The sequence below is a fragment of the Oncorhynchus gorbuscha genome, unplaced genomic scaffold (assembly GCF_021184085.1).
Source record: "Oncorhynchus gorbuscha isolate QuinsamMale2020 ecotype Even-year unplaced genomic scaffold, OgorEven_v1.0 Un_scaffold_689, whole genome shotgun sequence".
In the NCBI taxonomy this organism is placed as follows: Eukaryota; Metazoa; Chordata; class Actinopteri; order Salmoniformes; family Salmonidae; genus Oncorhynchus; species Oncorhynchus gorbuscha.
The window spans coordinates 170,001-195,857 of NW_025745765.1; the positions used below are offsets into that span (position 1 = coordinate 170,001).

A 25,857-nucleotide genomic window follows, 5' to 3' on the forward strand; every position below is an offset into this window, starting at 1 on the left:
AGAGACAGAGACAGAGAGGCAGAGGGACAGAGACAGAGAGGCAGAGGGACAGAGAGCCAGAGAGAGCCAGAGAGAGCCAGACAGACAGACAGACAGACAGACAGACAGACAGACAGACAGACAGACAGACAGACAGACAGACAGACAGACAGACAGACAGACAGACAGACAGACAGACAGACAGACAGACAGACAGACAGTTACAGATCCATACAGCTATGGAGCCTCCATCCTACTAAACTACACTGTAGTAGTTACAGATCCATACAGCCTCCATCCTACTAAACTACACTGCAGTAGTTACAGATCCATACAGCCTCCATCCTACTAAACTACACTGTAGTAGTTACAGACCCATAGAGCCTCCATCCTAATAAACTACACTGTAGTAGTTACAGACCCATACAGCTATGGAGCCTCCATCCTACTAAACTACACTGTAGTAGTTCAGATCCATACAGCCTCCATCCTACTAAACTACACTGTAGTAGTTACAGATCCATACAGCTATGGAGCCTCCATCCTACTAAACTACACTGTAGCAGTTACAGACCCATACAGCCTCCATCCTACTAAACTACACTGTAGTAGTAACAGATCCATACAGCCTCCATCCTACTAAACTACACTGTAGTAGTTACAGACCCATAGAGCCTCCATCCTAATAAACTACACTGTAGTAGTTACAGACCCATACAGCTATGGAGCCTCCATCCTACTAAACTACACTGGAGTAGTTACAGATCCATACAGCCTCCATCCTACTACACTACACTGTAGCAGTTACAGATCCATACAGCCTCCATCCTACTAAACTACACTGTAGCAGTTACAGATCCATACAGCTATGGAGCCTCCATCCTACTAAACTACACTGTAGTAGTTACAGATCCATACAGCTATGGAGCCTCCATCCTACTAAACTACACTGTAGCAGTTACAGACCCATACAGCCTCCATCCTACTAAACTACACTGTAGTAGTTAGACCCATAGAGCCTCCATCCTACTAAACTACACTGTAGCAGTTACAGACCCATAGAGCTATGGAGCCTCCATCCTACTAAACTACACTGTAGCAGTTACAGACCCATACAGCCTCCATCCTACTAAACTACACTGTAGTAGTTACAGACCCATACAGCCTCCATCCTACTAAACTACACTGTAGTAGTTACAGACCCATACAGCTATGGAGCCTCCATCCTACTAAACTACACTGTAGTAGTTACAGATCCATAGAGCCTCCATCCTACTAAACTACACTGTAGTAGTTACAGACCCATACAGCCTCCATCCTACTAAACTACACTGTAGCAGTTACAGACCCATAGAGCCTCCATCCTACTAAACTACACTGTAGTAGTTCAGATCCATACAGCCTCCATCCTACTAAACTACACTGTAGCAGTTACAGATCCATACAGCTATGGAGCCTCCATCCTACTAAACTACACTGTAGCAGTTACAGATCCATACAGCCTCCATCCTACTAAACTACACTGTAGTAGTTACACATCCATACAGCTATGGAGCCTCCATCCTACTAAACTACACCGTAGTAGTTCAGATCCATACAGCCTCCATCCTACTAAACTACACTGTAGTAGTTACAGACCCATACAGCTATGGAGCCTCCATCCTACTAAACTACACTGTAGTAGTTACAGATCCATACAGCCTCCATCCTACTAAACTACACTGTAGTAGTTACAGACCCATACAGCTATGGAGCCTCCATCCTACTAAACTACACTGTAGCAGTTACAGACCCATACAGCCTCCATCCTACTAAACTACACTGTAGCAGTTACAAACCCATACAGCCTCCATCCTACTAAACTACATTGTAGTAGTTACAGATCCATACAGCCTCCATCCTACCAAACTACACTGTAGCAGTCACAGACCCATACAGCCTCCATCCTACTAAACTACACTGCAGTAGTTACATATCCATACAGCCTCCATCCTACTAAACTACACTGTAGCAGTTACAGATCCATACAGCTATGGAGCCTCCATCCTACTAAACTACACTGTAGTAGTTACAGATCCATACAGCCTCCATCCTACTAAACTACACTGCAGTAGTTACAGATCCATACAGCCTCCATCCTACTAAACTACACTGTAGTAGTTACAGACCCATAAAGCTATGGAGCCTCCATCCTAAACTACACTGTAGCAGTTACAGACCCATACAGCCTCCATCCTACTAAACTACACCGTAGTAGTTACAGATCCATACAGCCTCCATCCTACTAAACTACACTGTAGTAGTTACAGACCCATAGAGCCTCCATCCTACTAAACTACACTGTAGCAGTTACAGACCCATACAGCCTCCATCCTACTAAACTACACTGTAGCAGTTACAAACCCATACAGCCTCCATCCTACTAAACTACATTGTAGTAGTTACAGATCCATACAGCCTCCATCCTACCAAACTACACTGTAGCAGTCACAGACCCATACAGCCTCCATCCTACTAAACTACACTGCAGTAGTTACAGATCCATACAGCCTCCATCCTACTAAACTACACTGTAGTAGTTACAGACCCATAAAGCTATGGAGCCTCCATCCTACTACACTGTAGCAGTTACAGACCCATACAGCCTCCATCCTACTAAACTACACCGTAGTAGTTACAGATCCATACAGCCTCCATCCTACTAAACTACACTGTAGTAGTTACAGACCCATAGAGCCTCCATCCTACTAAACTACACTGTAGCAGTTACAGACCCATACAGCCTCCATCCTACTAAACTACACTGTAGCAGTTACAAACCCATACAGCCTCCATCCTACTAAACTACATTGTAGTAGTTACAGATCCATACAGCCTCCATCCTACCAAACTACACTGTAGCAGTCACAGACCCATACAGCCTCCATCCTACTAAACTACACTGTAGTAGTTACAGATCCATACAGCCTCCATCCTACTAAACTACACTGTAGTAGTTACAGATCCATACAGCCTCCATCCTACTAAACTACACTGTAGCATTTACAGACCCATACAGCCTCCATCCTACTAAACTACACTGTAGCAGTTAGACCCATACAGCCTCCATCCTACTAAACTACACTGTAGCAGTTACAGATCCATACAGCCTCCATCCTACTAAACTACACTGTAGTAGTTACAGATCCGTAAGTCGCTCTGGATAAGAGCGTCTGCTATGGAAATGACTTAAAGTAAATGTAAATGCTATGGAGCCTCCATCCTACTAAACTACACTGTAGTAGTTACAGACCCATACAGCTATGGAGCCTCCATCCTACTAAACTACACTGTAGTAGTTACAGATCCATACAGCCTCCATCCTACTAAACTACACTGTAGTAGTTACAGATCCATACAGCTATGGAGCCTCCATCCTACTAAACTACACTGTAGTAGTTACAGATCCATACAGCGCTTGTTTACGGAAGACAAGACGGTCCACCTGTGTTAATTAGCTATCTATCATGCTCTGAACACCTGGTAGTAAAGGGGAAGTGTCGTGGAAGTGTAGTTTCCTCGGATTGAAGCTGCCATAGCTGTATAAATCTGTGCAGAAACTGTTACAGTATATTTTTTTATTTTGAACGATTCTTTCTTGCTGATGTTTCGAAAAGCCATAAAGCAAGCTATGAATGGCGTTTCTGGATGATTATTGACGTTTCAAAACATTTTAAAAAGGTCGGGATTGTAGTTGACGTGAAACAGTCCTGGGCGAAGCTGAGAAGTGTAGGGAGAAGGCAGGATGTCTTCTCGAGTTTGAGAGGTAAATGTTACTTCTACGGACTCTTATGTGTAACGGGAACTGAGTAATGATCAAGGCGAAAACCCATCAACTCATACTGCGAACACGTGGTGTTAGCCAAAGCCCCAAAACAAATATTACTTTATAGGCTTCCCCTGTCTTGGATAATGTGGCTATTCACTATGATCCTGTTGGACGAGTACCTTATATAACACACATACACACACACACATCTATTATATTCCAACTGGAGTACATCTGTAAATTCAGACAATTCAATGGAGAGATAGAATTAACTGGCAAACCGTAGGAATTGGAGGTAAAGGAAAAATACAGGACATGATTGACATTGGTTTTCCACTTGCATTTAAAATAGTACGGCTGTCTACCATCTAGCCGCTCAGGTCACCTAAAAGACAGAAAAGACGCCCGTTCCTTTCTTACCCTTTTTCCTTCCGGTTGGGAGAGATTTGTCCACGTGTATATTTTCCAACCGTGTGTTGACCGAGGTGCATTCCTTTACGATCCAACTGCGCTGATTTGAAGCATTTTAAAGTTTCAGAAAAGGAGACGCGGCTCTAAAACGCAGATTGTTCCTGGTCGCCATCTCGGCTCGACTGACTGACGGCAAACAAACACTGCGTTCCGCAGACTTTATTACAGTCGTAACTGCACTTTACAACTCAGCTGGTGTCCTTTGTATCAGGCCTCTAGAGTAGGAGCAATAGTACCACATAGTGGCTTCCCATAAGCATGACCATAGTTGGGCCAGTTCAAAGTCAACCACTATAATAGACCCATATCATATGGGACCAGTAGAGTAGAATAGAAGAAGTCCACCTTTATCTAGAGAGACGAGTAAAATACAAAACACAGCCTCTTCAAACAGTCACAAAAAAAAGAGAATCATGGCCAGTACGGGTATCGAACCCGCGACCTTCGCGTTATTAGCACGACGCTCTAACCAACTGAGCTAACCGGCCAAGTGAACACAGCGGTACACATTTACTCTTTTATCCGGTAAAAAAAACAACCCGGTTGATTTTTATAAATGCTACAATGGCATTATCTGCTCATCTACATTTCAACGAATTCTCCAAACAGTTACAAAATATCATAATATATATATATATAAATAAATACGGAATATATATATATATTCTTATCATGATGTGGTGAACGGTGTTGTTTGAGCCCTCTCTGCTCCGTTCCCACGTCGGGCGCGTCCAACGCTCTGCTCAGCGTCGATACGGATCCGCCAGTTGCGACAACACTGACAAGATGGTGGATAGGACAGGAGGAAAACGAGGAACAAAACACAGCTAATATGTCTAGTTGACAGCGTGTAAATGGCCTTTTTGGGGGGGGTTTAAGTTCGCCAAAACGATTACAAGATCGGAGCGTTTCATATCTATTGAATTTGGGTTGATGTTTGCGGAGACGCAGGACCAAATATGTTGTTTATCTGGCTGCGGGATGAAGGACCCGTCGGATACAGGACATAACGACGTGACAGACAGCAGTCCGGTAGATAATCACTGATATTAGATCGTGAATTAACTTTACGGTAAAAAAAAAAAAAATGCATTGAAACCGTTCACTAGTTCGGTCCACCTAACGTTGTCAGCTAGTTATTTGTTTTCCTGGTTGATTTGTTGTCATTGTGCAGCTGTCTGTTTTCCTGGTTGATTTGTTGTCATTGTGCAGCTGTCTGTTTTCCTGGTTGATTTGTTGTCATTGTGCAGCTGTTTTCCTGGTTGATTTGTTGTCATTGTGCAGCTATCTGTTTTCCTGGTTGATTTGTTGTCATTGTGCAGCTGTTTTCCTGGTTGATTTGTTGTCATTGTGCAGCTGTCTGTTTTCCTGGTTGATTTGTTGTCATTGTGCAGCTGTTTTCCTGGTTGATTTGTTGTCATTGTGCAGCTATCTGTTTTCCTGGTTGATTTGTTGTCATTGTGCAGCTATCTGTTTTCCTGGTTGATTTGTTGTCATTGTGCAGCTGTTTTCCTGGTTGATTTGTTGTCATTGTGCAGCTAGTCAGGGGTAGATACTAAGCAGCTTGCTAATTCCACAAGGTTTTCGTGGCCGAGTCGACATGTTTTAACTTTGTACGGTGCTTGTTGGGGAAGGATTCACAGGACGCATCGATAAGGACGCAAGACGCATTGATAAGGACGCAGGACGCATTGATAAGGACGCATCAATAAGGACGCAAGACGCATCGATAAGGACGCAAGACGCATCGATCAGGACGCATCGATAAGGACGCAAGACGCATTGATAAGGACGCATCGATAAGGACGCGAGATGCATCGATAAGGACGCTCGACGCCATCCCCCGTCGGACCGACCTGCTGCGTTGTAACTAGTGACCAGCTAGTTAGCTGTTATAGCTGGTCAGACTGTCGACAGGCGACATGGCTCACTCTCCGGTTCAGAGTAGCCTGCCAGGGATGCAGGTATGCTGTTTTCACCTCATGTCAAGTAGCTAGTTAAAGTACACCTTACCATAGTGTTATATACTGAAGCTGGCCCTCACCTGATGTTAACAATACTAAAGACATGCACCATAGTGTTATATACTGAAGCTGGCCCTCACCTGATGTTAACAATACTAAAGACATGCACCATAGTGTTATATACTGAAGCTGGCCCTCACCTGATGTTAACAATACTAAAGACATGCACCATAGTGTTATATACTGAAGCTGGCCCTCACCTGATGTTAACAATACTAAAGACATGCACCATAGTGTTATATACTGAAGCTGGCCCTCACCTGATGTTAACAATACTAAAGACATGCACCATAGTGTTATATACTGAAGCTGGCCCTCACCTGATGTTAACAATACTAAAGACATGCACCATAGTGTTATATACTGAAGCTAGCCCTCACCTGATGTTAACAATACTAAAGACATGCACCATAGTGTTATATACTGAAGCTAGCCCTCACCTGATGTTAACAATACTAAAGACATGCACCATAGTGTTATATACTGAAGCTGGCCCTCACCTGATGTTAACAATACTAAAGACATGCACCATAGTGTTATATACTGAAGCTAGCCCTCACCTGATGTTAACAATACTAAAGACATGCACCATAGTGTTATATACTGAAGCTAGCCCTCACCTGATGTTAACAATACTAAAGACATGCACCATAGTGTTATATACTGAAGCTGGCCCTCACCTGATGTTAATAATACTAAAGACATGCACCATAGTGTTATATACTGAAGCTAGCCCTCACCTGATGTTAACAATACTAAAGACATGCACCATAGTGTTATATACTGAAGCTGGCCCTCACCTGATGTTAACAATACTAAAGACATGCACCATAGTGTTATATACTGAAGCTAGCCCTCACCTGATGTTAACAATACTAAAGACATGCACCATAGTGTTATATACTGAAGCTAGCCCTCACCTGATGTTAACAATACTAAAGACATGCACCATAGTGTTATATACTGAAGCTAGCCCTCACCTGATGTTAACAATACTAAAGACATGCACCATAGTGTTATATACTGAAGCTAGCCCTCACCTGATGTTAACAATACTAAAGACATGCACCATAGTGTTATATACTGAAGCTGGCCCTCACCTGATGTTAACAATACTAAAGACATGCACCATAGTGTTATATACTGAAGCTGGCCCTCACCTGATGTTAATAATACTAAAGACATGCACCATAGTGTTATATACTGAAGCTAGCCCTCACCTGATGTTAACAATACTAAAGACATGCACCATAGTGTTATATACTGAAGCTGGCCCTCACCTTATGTTAACAATACTAAAGACATGCACCATAGTGTTATATACTGAAGCTAGCCCTCACCTGATGTTAATAATACTAAAGACATGCACCATAGTGTTATATACTGAAGCTGGCCCTCACCTGATGTTAACAATACTAAAGACATGCACCATAGTGTTATATACTGAAGCTGGCCCTCACCAGATGTTAACAATACTAAAGACATGCACCATAGTGTTATATACTGAAGCTGGCCCTCACCTGATGTTAACAAACTCTAATAACAACTGGAGTGTTTAAAAGATAATACATGCACCATAGTGTTATATACTGAAGCTGGCCCTCACCTTATGTTAACAATACTAAAGACATGCACCATAGTGTTATATACTGAAGCTGGCCCTCACCTGATGTTAACAATACTAAAGACATGCACCATAGTGTTATATACTGAAGCTGGCCCTCACCTGATGTTAATAATACTAAAGACATGCACCATAGTGTTATATACTGAAGCTGGCCCTCACCTGATGTTAACAATACTAAAGACATGCACCATAGTGTTATATACTGAAGCTGGCCCTCACCTTATGTTAACAATACTAAAGACATGCACCATAGTGTTATATACTGAAGCTGGCCCTCACCTGATGTTAACCATACTAAAGACATGCACCATAAGCACAGCATGCTGCCGATAGAGAGAGACAGTGAATTCCCTTAGTTCATTCTGCTCATTCTGTTCATTCATGTCCAATAATAGTCTAGAACAATATTTAACACTAAATTATCCTAGGAGTCACATTGGGGCTACCCCATACTGATGACTAAAAGGAAAAAACATAATTTTGTGACTATAATATTTTTTAAATGACTCAAATTGACCTCGTATTATGCAATGATGAGCATATGGACACAGTTGCAGTCATTCAGTTGATATTAGGTCCAGCAGAGTTCCAGCACACATACAGCAGTGTTTTGAGAGAGGTTCAATCAACAACTGAGTGTTTCTGCTATGATTAGACTAAAGCAATGGAAAACTGGGGATTCTCTGAGCTAGGCTAAAGACTAAAGCAATGGAAAACAGGGGATTCTCTGAGCTAGGCTAAAGACTAAAGCAATGGAAAACAGACAATTATCTGAACTAGGCTAAAGACTAAAGCACTGGAAAACAGAGGACTCTCTAAGCTAGGCTAAAGCAATGGAAAACAGAGGACTCTCTAAGCTAGGCTAAAGCACTGGAAAACAGAGGACTCTCTAAGCTAGGTTAAAGACTAAAGCAATGGAAAACAGAGGACTCTCTAAGGTAGGTTAAAGACTAAAGCAATGGAAAACAGAGAATTATCTGAACTAGGCTAAAGCACTGGAAAACAGATGACTCTCTAAGCTAGGCTAAAGCACTGGAAAACAGAGGACTCTCTAAACTAGACTAAAGCAATGGAAAACAGAGGATTCTCTAAGCTAGACTAAAGCAATGGAAAACAGAGGACTCTCTAAGCTAGGCTAAAGACTAAAGCACTGGAAAACAGAGGACTCTCTGAGCTAGGCTAAAGACTAAAGCACTGGAAAACAGATGATTCTCTAAGCTAGACTAAAGCAATGGAAAACAGAGGATTCTCTAAGCTAGGCTAAAGAATAAAGCAATGGAAAACAGAGGATTCTCTGAGCTAGGCTAAAGACTAAAGCAATGGAAAACAGAGGACTCCCTAAGCTAGGCTGAAGGCTGAAGCAATGGAAAACAGTGGATTCTCTGAGCTAGGCTAAAGACTAAAGCAATGGAAAACAGAGGACTCTCTAAGCTAGGCTAAAGACTAAAGCAATAGAAAACAGAGGACTCTCTAAGATAGACTAAAGCAATGGAAAACAGGGGATTCTCTGAGCTAGGCTAAAGATTAAAGCAATGGGAAACAGGGGATTCTCTGAGCTAGGCTAAAGATTAAAGCAATGGAAAACAGGGGATTCTCGAAGCTAGGCTAAAGACTAAAGCAATGGAAAACAGAGGACTCTAAGCTAGGCTAAATACTAAAGCACTGGAAAACAGGATTCTCTGAGCTAGGCTAAAGCAATGGAAAACAGGATTCTCTGAGCTAGGCTAAAGCAATGGAAAACAGAGGACTCTCTAAGCTAGGCTAAAGACTAAAGCAATGGAAAACAGAGAGGATTCTCTGAGCTAGGCTAAAGACTAAAGCAATGGAAAACAGAGGATTTGCTGAGCTAGGCTAAAGCAATGGAAAACAGAGGATTATCTAAGCTAGGATAAAGACTAAAGCAATGGAAAACAGAGGATTTTCTGAGCTAGGCTAAAGCAATGGAAAACAGGATTCTCTGAGCTAGGCTAAAGACTAAAGCACTGGAAAACAGAGGATTCTCAGAGCTAGGCTAAAGACTAAAGCAATGGAAAACAGGATTCTCTGAGCTAGGCTAAAGACTAAAGCACTGGAAAACAGAGGATTCTCGGAGCTAGACTAAAGATTAAAGCAATGGAAAACAGGGGATTCTCGAAGCTAGGCTAAAGACTAAAGCAATGGAAAACAGAGGACTCTAAGCTAGGCTAAATACTAAAGCACTGGAAAACAGGATTCTCTGAGCTAGGCTAAAGCAATGGAAAACAGGATTCTCTGAGCTAGGCTAAAGCAATGGAAAACAGAGGACTCTCTAAGCTAGGCTAAAGACTAAAGCAATGGAAAACAGAGGATTTGCTGAGCTAGGCTAAAGCAATGGAAAACAGAGGATTATCTAAGATAGGATAAAGACTAAAGCAATGGAAAACAGAGGATTTTCTGAGCTAGGCTAAAGCAATGGAAAACAGGATTCTCTGAGCTAGGCTAAAGACTAAAGCACTGGAAAACAGAGGATTCTCAGAGCTAGGCTAAAGACTAAAGCAATGGAAAACAGAGGATTCTCAGAGCTAGGCTAAAGACTAAAGCAATGGAAAACAGAGGATTCTCAGAGCTAGGCTAAAGTCTAAAGCAATGACAAAACACAGGACTCTCTAAGCTAGGCTAAAGACTGAAGCAATGGAAAATAGGATTATCTGAGCTAAACTAAAGCAATGGAAAACAGAGGATTCTCTGAGCTAGGCTAGAGACTAAAGCACTGGAAACAGAGGATTCTCTGAGCTAGGCTAAAGCAATGGAAACCAGGATTCTCTGAGCTAGGCTAAAGCAATGGAAAACAGGATTCTCTGAGCTAGGCTAAAGCAATGGTAAACAGAGGATCCTCTGAGCTAGGCTAAAGACTAAAGCAATGGAAAACAGAGGACTCTCTAAGCTAGGCTAAATACTAAAGCACTGGAAACTAGTATTCTCTGAGCTAGGCTAAAGCAATGGAAAACTGAGGACTCTCTAAGCTAGGCTAAAGACGAAAGCACTGGAAACAGAGGATTCTCTGAGCCAGGCTAAAGACTAAAGCAATGGAAAACAGAGGACTCTCTAAGCTAGGCTAAAGACTAAAGCAATGGAAAACAGGGGATTCTCTGAGCTAGGCTAAAGACTAAAGCAATAGAAAACAGGGGACTCTCTAAGCTAGGCTAAAGCACTGGAAAACAGAGGACTCTCTAAGCTAGGCTAAAGCACTGGAAAACAGAGGACTCTCTAAGCTAGGCTAAAGCACTGGAAAACACAGGACTCTCTAAGCTAGGCTAAAGACTAAAGCATTGGAAAACAGAGTACTCTCTAAGCTAGGCTAAAGCAATAAAAAACAGAGGACTCTCTAAGCTAGGCTAAAGCACTGGAAAACAGAGGACTCTCTAAGCTAGGCTAAAGCAATAGAAAACAGAGGACTCTCTAAGCTAGGCTAAAGACTAAAGCACTGGAAAACAGAGGACTCTCTAAGCTAGGCTAAAGACTAAAGCACTGGAAAACAGAGGACTCTATTATTATTATTATTATATTATATTAAGCTAGGCTAAAGCAACTATGGAAAACAGAGGACTCTCTAAGCTAGGCTAAAGCACTGGAAAACAGAGGATTCTCTAAGATAGGCTAAAGACTAAAGCAATGGAAAACAGAGGACTCTCTAAGCTAGGCTAAAGCAATAGAAAACAGAGGACTCTCTAAGCTAGGCTAAAGCAATAGAAAACAGAGGACTCTCTAAGCTAGGCTAAAGCAATAGAAAACAGAGGACTCTCTAAGCTAGACTAAAGCAATAGAAAACAGAGGACTCTCTAAGCTAGACTGAAGATTTTAACCAAAAACAGGCTCCCTGACTGACATCTCTTCCTGAAATGTGACCTGTTCATATCTGTACTTGAATACAGCTGGTTGCCAAGTCATATGTTTGTAAATCGCAGTGTGAGTGATATATCTAGTGTGCATTACCTACAGTAGACTGCAATGTGAGTGATATATCTAGTGTGCTTTACCTACAGTAGACCGCAATGTGAGTGATATATCTAGTGTGCATTACCTACAGTAGACCGCAATGTGAGTGATATATCTAGTGTGCTTTACCTACAGTAGACCACAGTGTGAGTGATATATCTAGTGTGCATTACCTACAGTAGACAGCAATGTGAGTGATATATCTAGTGTGCTTTACCTACAGTAGACCACAGTGTGAGTGATATATCTAGTGTGCATTACCTACAGTAGACCGCAATGTGAGTGATATATCTAGTGTGCTTTACCTACAGTAGACCACAATGTGAGTGATATATCTAGCGTGCATCATATCTAGCCTACAGTAGACAGCAATGTGAGTGATATATCTAGCGTGCATCATATCTAGCCTACAGTAGACCGCAATGTGAGTGATATATCTAGCGTGCATCATATCTAGCCTACAGTAGACCGCAATGTGAGTGATATATCTAAGCGTGCATTACCTCAGTAGACCACAATGTGAGTGATAACAGTGCATCATATCTAGCCTACAGTAGACCCCAATGTGAGTGATATATCTAGCGTGCATCATATCTAGCCTACAGTAGACCGCAATGTGAGTGATATATCTAGCGTGCATCATATCTAGCCTACAGTAGACCACAATGTGAGTGATATATCTAGCGTGCATCATATCTAGCCTACAGTAGACCGCAATGTGAGTGATATATCTAGCGTGCATTACCTACAGTAGACCACAATGTGAGTGATATATCTAGCGTGCATCATATCTAGCCTACAGTAGACCGCAATGTGAGTGATATATCTAGCGTGCATCATATCTAGCCTACAGTAGACCACAATGTGAGTGATATATCTAGCGTGCATCATATCTAGCCTACAGTAGACCACAATGTGAGTGATATATCTAGCGTGCATCATATCTAGCCTACAGTAGACCACAATGTGAGTGATATATCTAGTGTGCATTACCTACAGTAGACCACAATGTAAGTGATATATCTAGCGTGCATTACCTACAGTAGACCACAATGTGAGTGATATATCTAGCGTGCATTACCTACAGTAGACCGCAATGTGAGTGATATATCTAGCGTGCATCATATCTAGCCTACAGTAGACCACAATGTGAGTGATATATCTAGCGTGCATCATATCTAGCCTACAGTAGACCGCAATGTGAGTGATATATCTAGCGTGCATCATATCTAGCCTACAGTAGACCGCAATGTGAGTGATATATCTAGTGTGCATCATATCTAGCCTACAGTAGACCTCAATGTGAGTGATATATTTACATTTACATTTAAGTCATTTAGCAGTAGACCAGAGCGACTTACAAATGGTGCATTCACCAGTGATCCAGTGGGACAGTCACTTAACAATAGTGCATCTAAAACTTAGGGGGGTGAAAACAAGAGGATTACTTAACCTATCCTAGGTATTCCTTAAAGAGGTGGGGTTTCAGGTGTCTCCGGAAGGTGAGTGATTGACCGCAATGTGAGTGATACTCCGCTGTCCTGGCGTCGTGACCGCAATGGAGTTTGTTCCACCATTGGGGGCCAGGGCAGCGAACAGTTTTGACTGGGCTGCATCATAGCTGTACTTCCTCAGTGATATATCTAGCGTGCATCAACAGGCCACAGTGGACCACAATGTGAGTGATTGTTTGGGTGTATTACCTGATCAGTAGCCAATGGAGGATATATCTGAGGTGCCGTTCCCCTCATATCGTAGGCAAGCACCATGGTCTTGTAGCACAATGTGAGTGATATATCTGGAAGCCAGTGGAGAGACCGCAATGTGAGTGATATATCTAGCGTGCATTACCTACAGTAGAGAATGTGAGTGATATAGGTGTGAACACCAGACGGGCAATGTGAGTGATATATCTGGATCAGTTGAAGGGGTTTAATGGCACAGGCAGTAGAGCCCAATGTGAGTGATATATCTAGTGTGCATCATATCTAGCCTACAGGAGATGACAATGTGAGTGATATATCTAGCGTGCATCATATCTAGCCCAGTAGACCACAATGTGAGTGATATATCTAGCGTGCATCATATCTAGCCTACAGTAGACCGCAATGTGAGTGATATAGAGCATGAACATATCAGGAACGGGCCCGCCTTGATGTTAGAGTGATATATCTAGTGTGCATCAGGATCACGCCTACAGTAGCGCAATGTGAGGATATAGGAGGACACAATGGAGTACAGTAGACCACAATGTGAGTGATATATCTGGTGCGGGCAGTCCTACAGTAGACCCCGGGAGGAATATCTAGCGTGCATCATATCTTGCCTACAGTAGACTTGAGGTGTGAGTGATATATCTAGCGTGCATCATATCTAGCCTACAGTAGACCGCAATGTGAGTGATATATCTAGCGTGCATCATATCTAGCCTACAGTAGACCACAATGTGAGTGATATATCTAGCGTGCATCATATCTAGCCTACAGTAGACCGCAATGTGAGTGATATATCTAGCGTGCATCATATCTAGCCTACAGTAGACCGCAATGTGAGTGATATATCTAGCGTGCATCATATCTAGCCTACAGTAGACCACAATGTGAGTGATATATCTAGCGTGCATCATATCTAGCCTACAGTAGACCGCAATGTGAGTGATATATCTAGCGTGCATCATATCTAGCCTACAGTAGACCGCAATGTGAGTGATATATCTAGCGTGCATCATATCTAGCCTACAGTAGACCGCAATGTGAGTGATATATCTAGCGTGCATCATATCTAGCCTACAGTAGACCACAATGTGAGTGATATATCTAGCGTGCATTACCTACAGTAGACCACAATGTGAGTGATATATCTAGCGTGCATCATATCTAGCCTACAGTAGACCACAATGTGAGTGATATATCTAGCGTGCATCATATCTAGCCTACAGTAGACCACAATGTGAGTGATATATCTAGCGTGCATCATATCTAGCCTACAGTAGACCAGTATTTTCCATGAGCTGAGTGTTGTGTGTTGGTTTTCTGAGAGGTGGAACAGCTAAGGGCATTTCCTTCTAAAATTACCCATGAGCACCAAAATGTAAAGTTCATAGGAGCGTGTCGAATTGGGTGTCAAATGAAAGCTTTGTCTATAAATATATTTTTTAATTAAGCTCTGTATATACATTTTCCAACCGTTTTCCATCATAACAATGAGGAATAAGCAAAAGGCTTTGATTTCTGGTCAGATGAGGGGTCTTGAACAACGTCTAGCAGAAAGTCCTGAAATGTATAAGAAATACATCAAAACACAAAATTGTTGAAGACCCCCTTGCCAACTAATATCAAATGATTTGCCTTATGTAAGTTAAGAAACGTTGACTTGTAAGTCCGTTAACAAAAACCTCCGTCTAAGATATTTTCTAATTTCTCTCCCTCGTGAGGAGGAAGGATAATGAAAGTTCACAAATTAACAAGTGAAGGTAGACCCACCCATTACTTAGTGTTTTTACTCATATCAACTTTGCTAATGAATTAAGTGATTTAAAACTCGTAATTCTCTTTCCAAATCGGAAATGGAATTACTGAAATTACTGGAATTACTGAAAAATGTAATTAATTAATAATAATTAAATAATTATTAGTTATTTGTCACCTGCTTGGTAAACAACAGGTGTAGACTAACGGTGAAATGCTCACTCACGGATCCTTTTCCAACAAAGCAGATTAAGATTACAACAATAAATCATTGAAATGGGGACACAAGGAATAAATACACAGTGAATAACGAGTCAAAATAATGTTGCTATGTACAAAGCATTTGGAAAGTATTCAGACCCCTTTTCAACATTTTGTTACATTACAGCCTTATTCTAAAATGGATTAAATAAAACATTGTTTTCCTCATCAATCTACACAATACCCCATAATGACAAAGCAAAAACAGGTTTTTAGACATGTTTGCTAATTTATGAAAATAAAAAACAGAAATACCTTATTTATATAAGTATTCAGACCCTTTTGCTATGAGACTCGAAATTGAGCTCAGGTGCATCCTGTTTCCATTGATCATCCTTGAGATGTTTCTACAACTTGATTGGAGTCCACTTGTGTTAAATTAAATTGATTGAACATTATTTGGAAAAGTACACACTTGTCTACATAAGGTCCCACAGCATGTCAGAACTAAAACTAAGCCATTAGGTTGAAGGAATTGTCTGTTGAGCTCAGAGACAGGATTGTGTCGAGGCACCAATCTGGGAGAGTGTACCAACAAATGTCTGGAGCATTGAAGGTCCCCAAGAACACAGTGGTCTCCATCATTCTTAAATGGAAGACGTTTGGAACCACCAAGACTCTTCCTAGAGCTGGCCGCCCTGCCAAACTGAGCAATCGGGGGAGAAGGGCCTTGGTCAGGGAGGAGAGCAAGAACCCAGGGGTCACTCTGACAGGGCTCCAGAGTTCCTCTGTGGAGATGGGAGAGCCTTCCAGAAGGACAACCATCTCTGCAGCCCTCCACCAATCAGGCCTTTCTGGTTGGAGTGGCCAGATGGAAGCCACTCTTCAGTAAAAGGCACAGCCTGCTTGGAGTTTGCCATAAGGCACCTAAAGGACCCTCAGACCGTGAGAAACAAGATTCTCTGATCTGATGAAACCAAGATTGAACTCTGTGGCCTGAATGCAGTGTGTCACGTCTGGAGGAAACCTGGCACCATCCCTACGGTGAAGCATGGTGGTGGCAGCATCATGCTGTGGGGATGTTTGTCAGCGGCAGAGACTGGGAGACTAGTCAGGATCAAGAGAAAGATTAATGGAGCAAAGTACAGAAAGATCCTTGATGAAAACCTGCTCCAGAGTGCTCAGGACCACCGCCTGGGGGCGAAGGACAACTACGCTAAGCACACAGCCAAGACAATGCAAGAGTGGCTTTGGGACAAGTCTCCGAATGTCCTTGAGTGGCCCAGCCAGAGCCCGGACTTGAACCCGATCGAACATCTCTGGAGAGACCTGAAAATAGCTGTGCAGCGACGCTCCCCATCTAACCTGACAGAGCCTGAGGGGATCTACAGAGAAGAATGGGAGAAACTCCCCAAATACAGGTGACAAGCTTGTAGCGTCAAACCCAAGAAGACTCGAGGCTGTAATCGCTGGCAGAGGTGCTTCAACAAAGTAAAGGGTCTGAATACTTATGTAAATGTAATTATGGGGTATTGAGATGTCATTATGGGGTATTGAGATGTCATTATGGGGTATTGTGATGTCATTACAGGGTATTGTGATGTCATTACGGGGTATTGTGATGTCATTATGGGGTATTGAGATGTCATTATGGGGTATTGAGATGTCATTACGGGGTATTGAGATGTCATTATGGGGTATTGAGATGTCATTATGGGGTATTGAGATGTCATTATGGGGTATTGAGATGTCATTATGGGGTATTGTGATGTCATTATGGGGTATTGAGATGTCATTATGGGGTATTGGATGGTATTGAGATTGAGATGTCATTATGGGGATGTCATTTTACAATGAGGCTGTAATGCAACGGTGTGGGGGAAAAGTCAAGGTGTCTGAATACTTTCCAAGATGAGTACTGTAGGGTTAGGGTCAGAGGTCAATACCAGGGGAGAGTACTTTAGGGTCAGAGGTCAGGACCAGGGGAGAGTACTGTAGGGTTAGTGTCAGAGGTCACTGTAGGGTTAGGGTCAGGGCCATGGGAGAGTACTGTAGGGTCAGAGGTCAATACCAGGGGAGAGTACTATAGGGTCACAGGTCAGGGACAGGGGAGAGTACTGTAGGGTTAGGGTCAGAGGTCAATACCAGGGGAGAGTACTGTAGGGTTAGGGTCAGGGCCATGGGAGAGTACTGTAGGGTCAGAGGTCAATACCAGGGGAGAGTACTATAGGGTCACAGGTCAGGGACAGGGGAGAGTACTGTAGGGTCAGAGGTCAGGGCCAGGGGAGAGTACTATAGGGTAGGTCAGGGACAGGGGAGAGTACTGTAGGGTTAGGGTCAGAGGTCAATACCAAGGGAGAGTACTGTAGGGTTAGGGTCAGGACCAAGGGAGAGTACTGTAGGGTTAGGGTCAGGACCAAGGGAGAGTACTGTAGGGTTAGGGTCAATACCAAGGGAGAGTACTGTAGGGTTAGGGTCAGGACCAAGGGAGAGTACTGTAGGGTTAGGGTGTACAGGTTTAGGGTCAGGACCAAGGGGAGTACTGTAGGGTTAGGGTCAGGACCAAGGGAGAGTACTGTAGGGTTAGGGTCAGGACCAAGGGAGAGTACTGTAGGGTTAGGGTCAGGACCAAGGGAGAGTACTGTAGGGTTAGGGTCAGGACCAAGGGAGAGTACTGTAGGGTTAGGGTCAGGACCAAGGGAGAGTACTGTAGGGTTAGGGTCAGGACCAAGGGAGAGTACTGTAGGGTTAGGGTCAGGACCAAGGGAGAGTACTGTAGGGTTAGGGTCAATACCAAGGGAGAGTACTGTAGGGTTAGGGTCGGGACCAAGGGAGTGTACTGTAGGGTTAGGGTCAGGACCAAGGGAGAGTACTGTAGGGTTAGGGTCAGGACCAGGGAGAGTACTGTAGGGTTAGGGTCAGGACCAAGGGAGAGTACTGTAGGGTTAGGGTCAGGACCAAGGGAGAGTACTGTAGGGTTAGGGTCAGGACCAAGGGAGAGTACTGTAGGGTTAGGGTCAGGACCAAGGGAGAGTACTGTAGGGTTAGGGTCAGGACCAAGGGAGAGTACTGTAGGGTTAGGGTCAGGACCAAGGGAGAGTACTGTAGGGTCAGGGTACCAGGGAGAGTACTGTAGGGTTAGGGTCAGGACCAAGGGAGAGTACTGTAGGGTTAGGGTCAGGACCAAGGGAGAGTACTGTAGGGTCAGAGGTCAATACCAGGGGAGAGTACTGTAGGGTTAGGGTCAGGACCAAGGGAGAGTACTGTAGGGTCAGAGGTCAATACCAGGGGAGAGTACTGTAGGGTTAGGGTCAGGACCAAGGGAGAGTACTGTAGGGTTAGGGTCAGGACCAAGGGAGAGTACTGTAGGGTCAGAGGTCAATACCAGGGGAGAGTACTGTAGGGTTAGGGTCAGGACCAAGGGAGAGTACTGTAGGGTTAGGGTCAGGACCAAGGGAGAGTACTGTAGGGTCAGAGGTCAATACCAGGGGAGAGTACTGTAGGGTTAGGGTCAGGACCAAGGGAGAGTACTGTAGGGTTAGGGTCAGGACCAAGGGAGAGTACTGTAGGGTTAGGGTCAGGACCAAGGGAGAGTACTGTAGGGTTAGGGTCAGGACCAAGGGAGAGTACTGTAGGGTTAGGGTCAGGACCAAGGGAGAGTACTGTAGGGTTAGGGTCAGGACCAAGGGAGAGTACTGTAGGGTTAGGGTCAGGACCAAGGGGGTTAGGGTTAGGGTCAGGACCAAGGGAGAGTACTGTAGGGTTAGGGTCAGGAACAAGGGAGAGTACTGTAGGGTTAGGGTCAGGACCAAGGGAGAGTACTGTAGGGTTAGGGTCAGGACCAAGGGAGAGTACTGTAGGGTTAGGGTCAGGACCAAGGGAGAGTACTGTAGGGTTAGGGTCAGGACCAAGGGAGAGTACTGTAGGGTTAGGGTCAGGACCAAGGGAGAGTACTGTAGGGTTAGGGTCAGGACCAAGGGAGAGTACTGTAGGGTTAGGGTCAGGACCAAGGGAGAGTACTGTAGGGTTAGGGTCAGGACCAAGGGAGAGTACTGTAGGGTTAGGGTCAGGACCAAGGGAGAGTACTGTAGGGTTAGGGTCACAGGTCCGGACCAGGGGAGAGTACTGTAGGGTCAGAGGTCAAAGCAGAGCGACATCCTAGTCCCAGGTTGTGTCATGGAAATAGAAGAGAACTCCTTTATTCAACATTCTGTTCGCTATAAAGAGAACTCCTTTATTCAACATTCTGTTCGCTATAAAGAGAACTCCTTTATTCAATATTCTGTTCAATATAAAGAGAACTCCTTTATTCAATATTCTGTTCGCTATAAAGAGAACTCCTTTATTCAATATTCTGTTCAATATAAAGAGAACTCCTTTATTCAATATTCTGTTCGCTATAAAGAGAACTCCTTTATTCAACATTCTGTTTGCTATAAAGAGAACTCCTTTATTCAACATTCTGTTTGCTATAAAGAGAACTAATTTATTCAATATTCTGTTTGCTATAAAGAGAACTCCTTTATTCAATATTCTGTTCGCTATAAAGAGACCTCCTTTATTCAATATTCTGTTCGCTATAAAGAGAACTCCTTTATTCAAAAGCTATAAAGAGAACTCCTTTATTCAATATTCAACTATTCTTTATTCAACATTCTGTTCGCTATAAAGAGAACTCCTTTATTCAACATTCTGTTCGCTATAAAGAGAACTCCTTTATTCAACATTCTGTTCGCTATAAAGAGAACTCCTTTATTCAATATTCTGTTCGCTATAAAGAGAACTCCTTTATTCAACATTCTGTTCGCTATAAAGAGAACTCCTTTATTCAACATTCTGTTCGCTATAAAGAGAACTCCTTTATTCAACATTCTGTTCGCTATAAAGAGAACTCCTTTATTCAATATTCTGTTCGCTATAAAGAGAACTCCTTTATTCAACATTCTGTTCGCTATAAAGAGGACTTCTTGGCTTCATCATTGCTGCGGTGTTGCAACATTTTGCTCACAAAATAATGCTACCTGATATTGTTTAACTCTTATCACATGTCATGGATTCAACTTCTAAACACTGCTGCTCTCTCCTCCCCCTCCCTCACTCCCTCCCTTCGCACTCTATCCCTCCCTCCTCCCCCCTACCTCCCTCTCTCCCTCCCTTCTCCTCCCTCTCTCCCGCCCTTCTCCTCCCTCTCTCCCTCCTCCACCTCCCCCTCCCTCTCTCCTCCCCCCTCCCTCTCTCCGTCCCTTCTCCCTCTATCCCTCCCTCCCTTCTCCTCCCTCTCTTCCTCCCCCTCCCCCCCCTCTCTCCCTTCCTTCTCCTCCCTCTCTCCCTCCTCCCCCTCCTACCTCCCTCTCTCCTCCCCCTCCGTCTCTCCCTCCCTTCTCCTCCCTCCCTTCTCCTCCTCCCTTCCTCCCTTCCTCCCCCTCCCTCTCTCCCTTCCTTCTCCTCCCTCTCTCCCTCCTCCCCCTCCTACCTCCCTCTCTCCTCCCCCTCCCTCTCTCCCTTCCTTCTCCTCCCTCTCTCCCTCCTCCCCCCTCCTACCTCCCTCTCTTCCTCCCCCCTCCCTCTCTCCCTTCCTTCTCCTCCCTCTCTCCCTCCTCCCCCCTCCTACCTCCCTCTCTCCTCCCCCCTCCCTCTCTCCCTTCTCCTCCTGTAGAACCGGAAGGCAGACCCAGAGGAGCTGTTCACTAAGTTGGAGAGGATCGGTAAAGGCTCGTTTGGTGAGGTGTTTAAAGGAATAGACAACAGGACTCAGAAGGTGGTGGCCATTAAGATCATTGACCTGGAGGAGGCTGAGGATGAGATGGAGGATATTCAGCAGGAGATCACTGTGTTGAGTCAGTGTGACAGTCCCTTCATCACCAAGTACTATGGCTCATACCTGAAGGTAGGTCATAGGGTTAGGGGTCAGGGTTAAAGGTTATGGAGCAGGAGCAGGAGAGGTCAGTGTGACAGTCCCTTCATCACCAAGTACTATGGATCATACCTGAAGGTAGGTCATAGGGTTAGGGGTCAGGGTTAAAGGTTATGGAGCAGGAGAGGTCAGTGTGACAGTCCCTTCATCACCAAGTACTATGGATCATACCTGAAGGTAGGTCATAGGGTTAGGGGTCAGGGTTAAAGGTTATGGAGCAGGAGATGTCTCCTATCTCAAAGTGAGCACCACTGTAAACCCCCTGTCACTCACTGTCCCATAAACCCCCTGTTGTCCCACTGAACCACTGTCCCATAAACCCCCTGTTGTCCCACTGAACCCTGTCCCATAAACTCCCCTGTTGTCCCACTGAACCACTGTCCCATAAACCCCCCTGTTGTCCCACTGAACCTCTATACCACTGTCCCATAAACCCCCTGTTGTCCCACTGAACCACTGTCCCATAAACCCCCTGTTGTCCCACTGAACCACTGTCCCATAAAGGACCACTGTCCCATAAACCCCCTGTTGTACCTCTATACCACTGTCCCATAAACCCCCTGTTGTCCCACTGAACCACTGTCCCATAAACCCCCTGTTGTCCCACTGAACCACTGTCCCATAAACCCCCTGTTGTCTATACCACTGTCCCATAAACCCCCTGTTGTACCTCTATACCACTGTCCCATAAACCCCCTGTTGTCCCACTGAACCACTGTCCCATAAACTCCCCTGTTGTCCCACTGAACCACTGTCCCATAAACCCCCTGTTGTCCCACTGAACCACTGTCCCATAAACCCCCTGTTGTCCCACTGAACCACTGTCCCATAAACCCCCTGTTGTCCCACTGAACCACTGTCCCATAAACCCCCTGTTGTCCCACTGAACCACTGTCCCATAAACCCCCTGTTGTCCCACTGAACCTCCACTGTCCCATAAACCCCCTGTTGTCCCACTGAACCACTGTCCCATAAACCCCCTATTGTCCCACTGAACCACTGTCCCATAAACCCCCCTGTTGTCCCACTGAACCACTGTCCCATAAACCCCCCTGTTGTCCCACTGAACCACTGTCCCATAAACCCCCTGTTGTCCCACTGAACCTCTATACCACTGTCCCATAAACCCCCTGTTGTCCCATTGAACCACTGTCCCATAAACCCCCTGTTGTCCCACTGAACCACTGTCCCATAAACCCCCCTGTTGTCCCACTGAACCTCTATACCACTGTCCCATAAACCCCCTGTTGTCCCACTGAACCACTGTCCCATAAACCCCCTGTTGTCCCTACTGAACCACTGTCCCATAAACCCCCTGTTGTCCCACTGAACCACTGTCCCATAAACCCCCTGTTGTCCCACTGAACCTCTATACCACTGACCCATAAACCCCCTGTTGTCCCACTGTACCTCTATACCACTGTCCCATAAACCCCCTGTTGTCCCACTGAACCACTGTCCCATAAACCCCCTCTTGTCCCACTGAACCACTGTCCCATAAACCCCCTGTTGTCCCACTGTACCTCTATACCACTGACCCATAAACCCCCCTGTTGTCTATACCACTGTCCCATAAACCCCCTGTTGTCCCACTGAACCACTGTCCCATAAACCCCCTCTTGTCCCACTGAACCACTGTCCCATAAACCCCCTGTTGTCCCATAAACCCCCTGTTGTCCCACTGAACCACTATCTCATAAACCCCCTTGTTGTCCCACTGAACCACTGTCCCACCACTGTCCCATAAACCCCCTGTTGTCCCACTGTACCTGAACCACTGTCCCATAAACCCCCTGTTGTCCCACTGAACCACTGTCCCATAAACCCCCTGTTGTCCCACTGAAACTCTATACCACTGTCCCATAAACCCCCTGTTGTCCCACTGAACCACTGTCCCATAAACCCCCTGTTGTCCCACTGAACCACTGTCCCATAAACCCCCTGTTGTCCCACTGAACCTCTATACCACTGTCCCATAAACCCCCTGTTGTCCCACTGAACCACTGTCCCATAAACCCCCTGTTGTCCCACTGTACCTCTATACCACTGTCCCATAAACCCCCTGTTGTCCCACTGAACCACTGTCCCATAAACCCCCTGTTGTCCCACTGAACCTCTATACCACTGTCCCATAAACCCCCTGTTGTCCCACTGAACCACTGTCCCATAAACCCCCCTGTTGTCCCATGAACCACTGTCCCATAAACCCCCTGTTGTCCCCCTGAACCACTGTCCCATAAACCCCCGTTGTCCCACTGAACCACTGTCCCATAAACCCCCTGTTGTCCCCTGTACCACTGTCCCATAAACCCCCTGTTGTACCTCTATACCACTGTCCCATAAACCCCCTGTTGTACCTCTATACCACTGTCCCATAAACCCCCCTGTTGTCCCACTGAACCACTGTCCCATAAACTCCCCTGTTGTCCCACTGAACCACTGTCCCATAAACCCCCTGTTGTCCCACTGAACCACTGTCCCATAAACCCCCTGTTGTCCCACTGAACCACTGTCCCATAAACCCCCTGTTGTCCCACTGAACCACTGTCCCATAAACCCCCTGTTGTCCCACTGAACCACTGTCCCATAAACCCCCTGTTGTCCCACTGAACCACTGTCCCATAAACCCCCTGTTGTCCCACTGAACCACTGTCCCATAAACCCCCTATTGTCCCACTGAACCACTGTCCCATAAACCCCCTGTTGTCCCACTGAACCACTGTCCCATAAACCCCCTGTTGTCCCACTGAACCACTGTCCCATAAACCCCCTGTTGTCCCACTGAACCTCTATACCACTGTCCCATAAACCCCCTGTTGTCCCATTGAACCACTGTCCCATAAACCCCCCTGTTGTCCCACTGAACCACTGTCCCATAAACCCCCTGTTGTCCCACTGAACCTCTATACCACTGTCCCATAAACCCCCTGTTGTCCCACTGAACCACTGTCCCATAAACCCCCTGTTGTCCTACTGAACCACTGTCCCATAAACCCCCTGTTGTCCCACTGAACCACTGTCCCATAAACCCCCTGTTGTCCCACTGTACCTCTATACCACTGACCCATAAACCCCCTGTTGTCCCACTGTACCTCTATACCACTGTCCCATAAACCCCACTGTTGTCCCACTGAACCACTGTCCCATAAACCCCCTCTTGTCCCACTGAACCACTGTCCCATAAACCCCCTGTTGTCCCACTGTACCTCTATACCACTGTCCCATAAACCCCCTGTTGTCCCACTGTACCTCTAACCACTGTCCCATAAACCCCCTGTTGTCCCACTGAACCACTGTCCCATAAACCCCCTCTTGTCCCACTGAACCACTGTCCCATAAACCCCCTGTTGTCCCATAAACCCCCTGTTGTCCCACTGAACCACTATCTCATAAACCCCCTTGTTGTCCCACTGAACCACTGTCCCATAAACCCCCTGTTGTCCCATAAACCCCCTGTTGTCCCACTGTACCTCTATACCACTGTCCCATAAACCCCCTGTTGTCCCACTGAACCACTGTCCCATAAACCCCCTGTTGTCCCACTGAAACTCTATACCACTGTCCCATAAACCCCCTGTTGTCCCACTGAACCACTGTCCCATAAACCCCCTGTTGTCCCACTGAACCACTGTCCCATAAACCCCCTGTTGTCCCACTGAACCTCTATACCACTGTCCCATAAACCCCCTGTTGTCCCACTGAACCACTGTCCCATAAACCCCCTGTTGTCCCACTGTACCTCTATACCACTGTCCCATAAACCCCTCTGCTGTCCCACTGAACCACTGTCCCATAAACCCCCTGTTGTCCCACTGAACCACTGGCCCATAAACCCCCTGTTGTCCCACTGAACCTCTAACCACTGTCCCATAAACCCCCCTGTTGTCCCACTGAACCACTGTCCCATAAACCCCCTGTTGTCCCATGAAACACTGTCCCACAAACCCCCTGTTGTCCCCCTGAACCACTGTCCCATAAACCCCCGTTGTCCCACTGAACCACTGTCCCATAAACCCCCTGTTGTCCCATGAAACACTGTCCCATAAACCCCCTGTTGTCCCACTGAACCACTGTCTCATAACCCCCTGTTGTCCCCCTGTTGTCCCATAAACCCCCTGTTGTCCCATTAAACCCCCTGCTGAACCACTGTCCCATAAACCCCCTGTTGTCCCATAAACCCCCTGTTGTCCCTGTTGTTAAACCCCTGTTGTCCCATTAAACCCCTGTTGTCCCCCCTGTTGTCTCATAAACCCCCTGTTGTCCCATAAACCCCCTGTTGTCCCATTAAACCCCCCCTTAAACCCCCTTAACCACTGTCCCATAAACCCCCTGTTGTCCCATAAACCCCCTGTTGTCCCATAAACCCCCTGTTGTCCCATAAACCCCCTGTTGTCCCATTAAACCCCCTGCTG

At 45.3% G+C, this 25,857-nt stretch overlaps 2 protein-coding genes and 1 non-coding gene across 3 annotated transcripts in view; 1 reads left to right on the forward strand and 2 right to left on the reverse strand.

The window, feature by feature from the left end:
* LOC124019818 (FERM, ARHGEF and pleckstrin domain-containing protein 1-like) overlaps positions 1-4,639 on the reverse strand; it is a 20,954-nt gene extending 16,315 nt beyond the window's left edge. Inside the window, exon 1 of the mRNA XM_046335251.1 lies at positions 4,208-4,639. The gene's annotated coding sequence lies outside the window, so the exon portion shown is untranslated. The remainder of the gene's footprint in view (positions 1-4,207) is intronic.
* Positions 4,640-4,672: 33 nt separating this feature from the next.
* Positions 4,673-4,746, reverse strand: trnai-aau. Its single transcript has one exon. It is a non-coding gene; the product is annotated as a tRNA-Ile (tRNA).
* Positions 4,747-5,010: 264 nt separating this feature from the next.
* LOC124019813 (serine/threonine-protein kinase 24-like) overlaps positions 5,011-25,857 on the forward strand; it is a 35,434-nt gene continuing 14,587 nt past the window's right edge. Inside the window, exons 1-2 of the mRNA XM_046335248.1 lie at positions 5,011-5,290; positions 21,188-21,418. Of these exons, the coding sequence (XP_046191204.1) occupies positions 5,192-5,290; positions 21,188-21,418 (330 nt within the window). The 5' untranslated portion in view covers positions 5,011-5,191. The remainder of the gene's footprint in view (positions 5,291-21,187; positions 21,419-25,857) is intronic.